This window comes from Mytilus trossulus, chromosome 5 (genome assembly GCF_036588685.1).
Source record: "Mytilus trossulus isolate FHL-02 chromosome 5, PNRI_Mtr1.1.1.hap1, whole genome shotgun sequence".
NCBI classification, from domain to species: domain Eukaryota; kingdom Metazoa; phylum Mollusca; class Bivalvia; order Mytilida; family Mytilidae; genus Mytilus; species Mytilus trossulus.
The window spans coordinates 44,551,866-44,557,865 of NC_086377.1; the positions used below are offsets into that span (position 1 = coordinate 44,551,866).

The following is a 6,000-nucleotide window of genomic DNA, read 5'->3' on the forward strand; positions in this document are numbered from 1 at the left end:
GACCCGATCAAGACCCTTATGTGTATTCATTTGTTTTTACACATAATTTAACCATTTGCAGATGATGAGACTGATCTACTTTATCTTTTGACGCAATCATCCAATGGTAAATGGTCAGTTCTAGAGAACATACATATTCATCAGATCAAGTTAGATTTACTACAGTTCGATATGACCAAACCCTTAGATAGGTAAGTAAAGTTTACCCCATATAGACACTGGTAGAAAGTCATCTACTAATGTTGTTTGTTTGCTGTCTTTCGTACATGCGCCATGGGATAACAGGAAATGTGCAATTGCTTTTTGTTTTCGAATCAATTAACCATTTGTCACGGCGAGAAATTCTGAAAGGCAACTATAAAAAGTAAAGCAACATAAATACCGAACACCGTAAAACAACTCAAAACACTTAATCAAAATGAAAAACTCTAACACATCAATCGGATTAATAACAAAAGACATTGTTCGGGAATTATCTGATGTACAAGTAGTGTCTTAAAACTTGTTTTATAACTACATAAACCGTTGACTTTAATGACAGTCGCTTAAAATGCCATTCTGTTTCTGTGTACGTTGAATAAAACCAATTCTGGCTTTTACTCAAAGAGATTATAAATACGGTTATAGTATTGACTCATTATGGAAGGCCATGTCTGTTGTTATTACCAGCCTCATCTCTTTATTTATTCAGTGTGCATAGTTGTAGGATGATAAACAATAACACGTCTTTTTGTTTTTTATATTTCCAGTTTCATGGTGCTTCGTACCCGTATGAACACACCAGACGATACAGTCGCTCTCATGGCCAATATAATATCTGAATTCTTGTCACAGAGATTTGCTCAGGTTCTTGTTAAACAAAGGTATGTTATTATTGATAATAAAGTAAATCTGCAAAAAAAATGTGTGTCGCGAACAATGATGTAAAAACGTTCCATTATTCTTTCTATTCCAATTTAATTCAGTATGTTTGATACAAAAGGCATGCCGCGGTTCGAAATTCATAAATCGATTGAAAAAAACAAATACGGGTTACAAACTAAAACTGAGGGAAACACATCAATTATAAAAGGAGAACAACGACACAACAGAAATACAACACTAAAAAGTAAAACACGCAGAAACAAACGGTATATAACAATGGCCATTTTCCTAACTGGTATAGGACATTTGAAGAAAAATGGTGGGTTGAACCTGTTTTAGATAGCCAAACCTCGCACTGTTATGACAATCTTAGATATAACACTAAAATGACACCATTTGATGACAGAAATACAGTACAAAAATTAATGCAAGAATATTCAGGACAGAAAATAAAGCAATGAAACAATACAATATAGTACATGATAGACTCTGGTAGTTTCATAACGTTGTCGAGATTTATTTAAAATAGAAACTTTAATTACTTAAAAGAAATATGTCATATCATATTGACTCTTGATCTGAAATTTAGAAGATTTACATTTTGTATGTTTTGAAACTTCTGATCTGTCTTTTGGACTTGTGTTACTTTTTTGTTGTTTATGCCTATCTGATCATAAATAAAACGTATTCAAGATCAACGTTGCATTTCTGTTTAAAATTTATTCATTAGTTTAAGAATGAAGTTAATGTGACTTTTTATGTAATATTTCTAGGAGCGATGATCCTTATGACACACTTATCAGTGTTGTTCCAGCAAACAAAGCAGTTAAAACTTCCAAAGAAATGGCGGCAAAAGGATACATTGAAGGTCCCGATCCCAGTCCCGTTATAAACCTCAATGAAGGAGATCACATCGAGATTGCATTCAGAGGGAATATTTGTGACACTACAAACAGACCACCTTTATTTGTGTACAATTCAAATATTATCTCGGAACTGGAAGTTTACCTTTCGGAAGTCGACAAATACTTACAAAAGAACTTCCGAGTGTATCGCGGAAAGATACAAATTTATCGGTGCTATTGTGATGTGAAGGAAAAGAAAGCCAAACGACAAATGTCTGTCGCAGACGACATTGGGCAGACCGCCATTACAGAAAAGATCAAACAACATTTATGTGATATTCCAATAAATATTCCAAAGGTAGGACATGTTGTCAACTTTTAACTATTTACTGGAGTAATAATCTGTATGTACACTAACAAAATCAGTTGACCTATTCTATTTAAGGTTATTTCTGCAAATACAAACTTATTATAGACCGTAATTGCACCGAGTAGTGGGTCTGTCAAGTAAGATGAAACTTTGTATAGATTTAACAGAGACGCAGAAAATATCAAAGAGATATTCAAATTCATGACAAACTGGCAACGCCTTGGCAAACAATGGAAAAATGATCAAAAAGACAAACACACGATTAAAGATACAACATACAAAACAGAACATAAAAAAAATAAACAGAAGAACCTAATAAAAAACCGTGCACAGTCTCAGGTGCTCTGAAGGGATATACAGATTCTGCTCCACATGCGACAACCGCTATTCTCATATTATAAACAGTGTACCCATCTAGAGAAACATTTACAAATTAATATACAGAATAGAAAATAATAGCAAAGAATAAAAGAAAGAGAAAAAATACAGAAAAAAAATCATATTTGTATACATTTTTTAAACTCTTATCTTTATTTTTTTTTCTCTCAGTACAATTTGGAGTCATCGCCTGTTCCAGTGAAAGCCCCAGTTACCATAGTAAACGATTCTGATCCAATTAATGAAAATCTTATGCGATACCTAGCTGTTGAAATGGGAGAGGAATGGCGCCGACTTGCTCAAATATTGAATGTAAGCCGTGCACGGATGCAAGCAATTTTAAGAAATATTCAAATCAGCGACGGAACGGAAGAGGACGCACGGTACGAGATGTTGATGAGTTGGTTGAAGAAAATGCCAAAGGCAGTTGATAAGGTATGTTGAGTATATTAGTTTGATAGTCGTTTACAAATGTAAGAATTATGATGCAAATTGGATTAAGTTATATTTTTATTGGACGACGACAATTTGAAAGATATGTTCACTCTAAACACGCTATAACAAGAGTGAAAACGCTGACCTGAATGGAAATGACAAGCCAAGAACGTACAGCTTTACCCAACCGTGTTTCAAAATTCTCGACGATATTAGTTTCGGTAATAAAAAAAATGCCTCTAAATACGCATCTGACGCATGACTTTGAATCCTTACACATACTTGTACTTGCCTTAGTCCAAAGCAAAATAAATTAATGACTCATATATTGCTTATTCCGTAATATTATTTGCACCTGTTATACACAGTATACTTATCGATTTTGATAACTGCATTTTTTTCACGGCAAAATGTTTCTCCCATTAAACTTTTAAAACGAATATATAGTTAGTAACTTTGGCATCTCTTTTGCTAATGGTTTCCATTTCTATGTTTTTGTAGTAATCAATTGTTTATTTTGCAGGTCTCTACGTTGAATGGTGCTTTAATGAGATGTGGACGAGACGACTTGACGGAAGAAATACAAAAACGTAACAAGGAGTTCCGAATGCAACATATTCATTGAGTGATCAATGTAAAACATAGAGATTGAGAAACTTCCTTAAGATCTATCCACACGTGATATTGCAATAAAATTAATCGTCACGTGACATTGCAATAGGATCAATCCTTACGTGATATTTCAATATGTTAAGTCATCACGTGATATTGTAATAAAATGATTCGTCACATGATATTTAAATAGGAGTAGTCATCACGTGATATTGCAATAGTATGAATAATCACGTCATATTACAATAGGATAAATCGCTATGTGATTTTGCAATATTTATGATATAATTACTTTGCTTACAATAATGCGCAGATTTTTAATATTGGAACATTATAGTGGTAGATGCGGTACATTGAGGGTCTAGAAATTTTTATGAGCAGGGAAAATGTTGAAAAAGATACAGTTATGAAACAGTCTTTCGAAAGACAAAACAAAAATCAAAATCAAAATATAAACGGTGATTTTGCTATGAACTTTCAGTTTGTTCTTAAAATGTGAAATATGTTTATTGTGAAATTCGTAAACTGTTTATTTTATAGTTATAGTTTAAATTATATTACAATATATGGTTACGGTTAGAAACTTTAGTAGTTTTATGTTGGGAAGCAACCATAGAACCACGTTTAATCCACCATTTTCTACATGATGGTGGAAATTATCATTATACACAAAAATTAATACATGTAATATTTACAAGTGTTTTTTCTCTCCTGTTCATTTTTTTTTAACTTCTTATCCTAAGTTATAAAGTTGATTAGCTGATCTGTGATATTTATATGTGATGTTAAATTTACACGATACATTTATGTGATTTTACTGTGCACGATATTTAAAAATGTTTACTTGATAAAAAAATGGCGATTTGTGATTTTAACTTTACATGATATCGATATGTGATGTTAACTTTATAGGATATCGATATGTGATGTTAACTTACATATCAATATATGATGTTCCCTTTACATGATATCGATATGTTATGTAAATTTTACAGGATATCGATATGTTATGTAAATTTTACAGGATATCGATATGTGATGTTAATTTTACAGGATATCGATATGTGATTTTAACTTTACATGATATTGATATGTGATGTTAACTTACATATCGATATATGATGCTTAGTTTACATGATATCGATATATGATGTTCCCTTTTCATGATATCGATATGTTATGTAAATTTTACAGGATATCGATATGTTATGTAAATTTTACAGGATATCGATATGTGATGTTAATTTTACAGGATATCGATATGTGATGTTAACTTTACATGATATCGATATATTATGTTGACTTTTCATAATACCAAACCTCCTTAACTTTACATAATATCGTTTAGTGATGTTCAATATATATATATTACGTATGTTTAGTTTATTTTACGCATTTATATTGACATGTTATATATTTTGATGTTTATTGACGTCCAAACATTTTGTGATTTTAAACAGAAACCGTCCATATGTTGTCTTCTATTGTGTCTTTTGTTATATGTTTAAATAAACACAAATACATACATATAGATTGTAATTTCTTAGGCATGTGTATACTCAACACATGTTTTCAGCAAAATGAATATAACATTCTATTTCTAACACTGAAAGTGGTGCTCATATTGTAATCATTATGTGCTTCTGACTGTCCGTTTGTCTATTTCTAACACTGAAAGTGGTGCTCATATTGTAATCAATATGTGCTTCTGTCTGTCCGTTCGTCTATTTCTAACACTGAAAGTAGAGCTCATATTGTAATCAATATGTGCTTTTGTCTGTCCATTCGTTTATTTCTCCAAAAATATTTTCGTCACTTGAACCTGTAAATTTCAACACAATGACTTCATATTTTTATCAGCAGCTAGAAAGTAATATATTTAAAAGTGTGAGCACCTTTAGTTTATTCCAGACACAAACTTCCTTATTGCCAATACTTAAAAATATATGTTGATACATTGAATGAATTCTAAATTTTCGTCAAACATCTAAATACTACAGACCAGATTGAGAATGACTTCATATTTGGTCAGCAGCCTCACAAAAATAAGATATATTTTTATTTTGGACGTACATGTACATGTTATACGTCTTCTGATTGATTGAAGGTTTTTGTCTTTTAGATAGACATAATGTTGTCATGTGATCGTGACATCATCAATTTTTTTCTTGATTTACTCCTTAACAACATGGACGATTGAATTTTGGATTAAATAAATTGTAAGGAAAGGACAAAACATTGTTCACTTTATTCGAAATAATCTTAAGATGTGGTGCACACATTTTTCATTTCTGGATAAAAGATAAGATAAACCAATGAAAATGATTGAGATGGCACAACAATCAGTTTATAATATGCAATATTTGAAATGTATGTCAATAGTGTCCGCAACGGCTGATGTCCTCAATGAACATTAACAACAATCTACAAAATATCAGACAAAATTTTAGAAACATTGCTATCATGTTTATACATGTAAATTGTAAAATTGAGAAT

At 31.4% G+C, this 6,000-nt stretch overlaps 1 protein-coding gene across 3 annotated transcripts in view; it reads left to right on the forward strand.

Annotated features, from left to right (window-relative positions):
- LOC134718874 (death domain-containing protein 1-like) overlaps nt 1-4,984 on the forward strand; it is a 42,233-nt gene extending 37,249 nt beyond the window's left edge. For all 3 annotated transcript variants that reach the window (XM_063581700.1, XM_063581701.1, XM_063581702.1), the window contains exons 9-13: nt 62-191; nt 750-863; nt 1,638-2,067; nt 2,629-2,892; nt 3,416-4,984. In XM_063581700.1, coding sequence (XP_063437770.1) covers nt 62-191; nt 750-863; nt 1,638-2,067; nt 2,629-2,892; nt 3,416-3,517 — 1,040 coding nt within the window. In that variant the 3' untranslated portion in view covers nt 3,518-4,984. The remainder of the gene's footprint in view (nt 1-61; nt 192-749; nt 864-1,637; nt 2,068-2,628; nt 2,893-3,415) is intronic.
- Nucleotides 4,985-6,000: the final 1,016 nt, after the last annotated feature.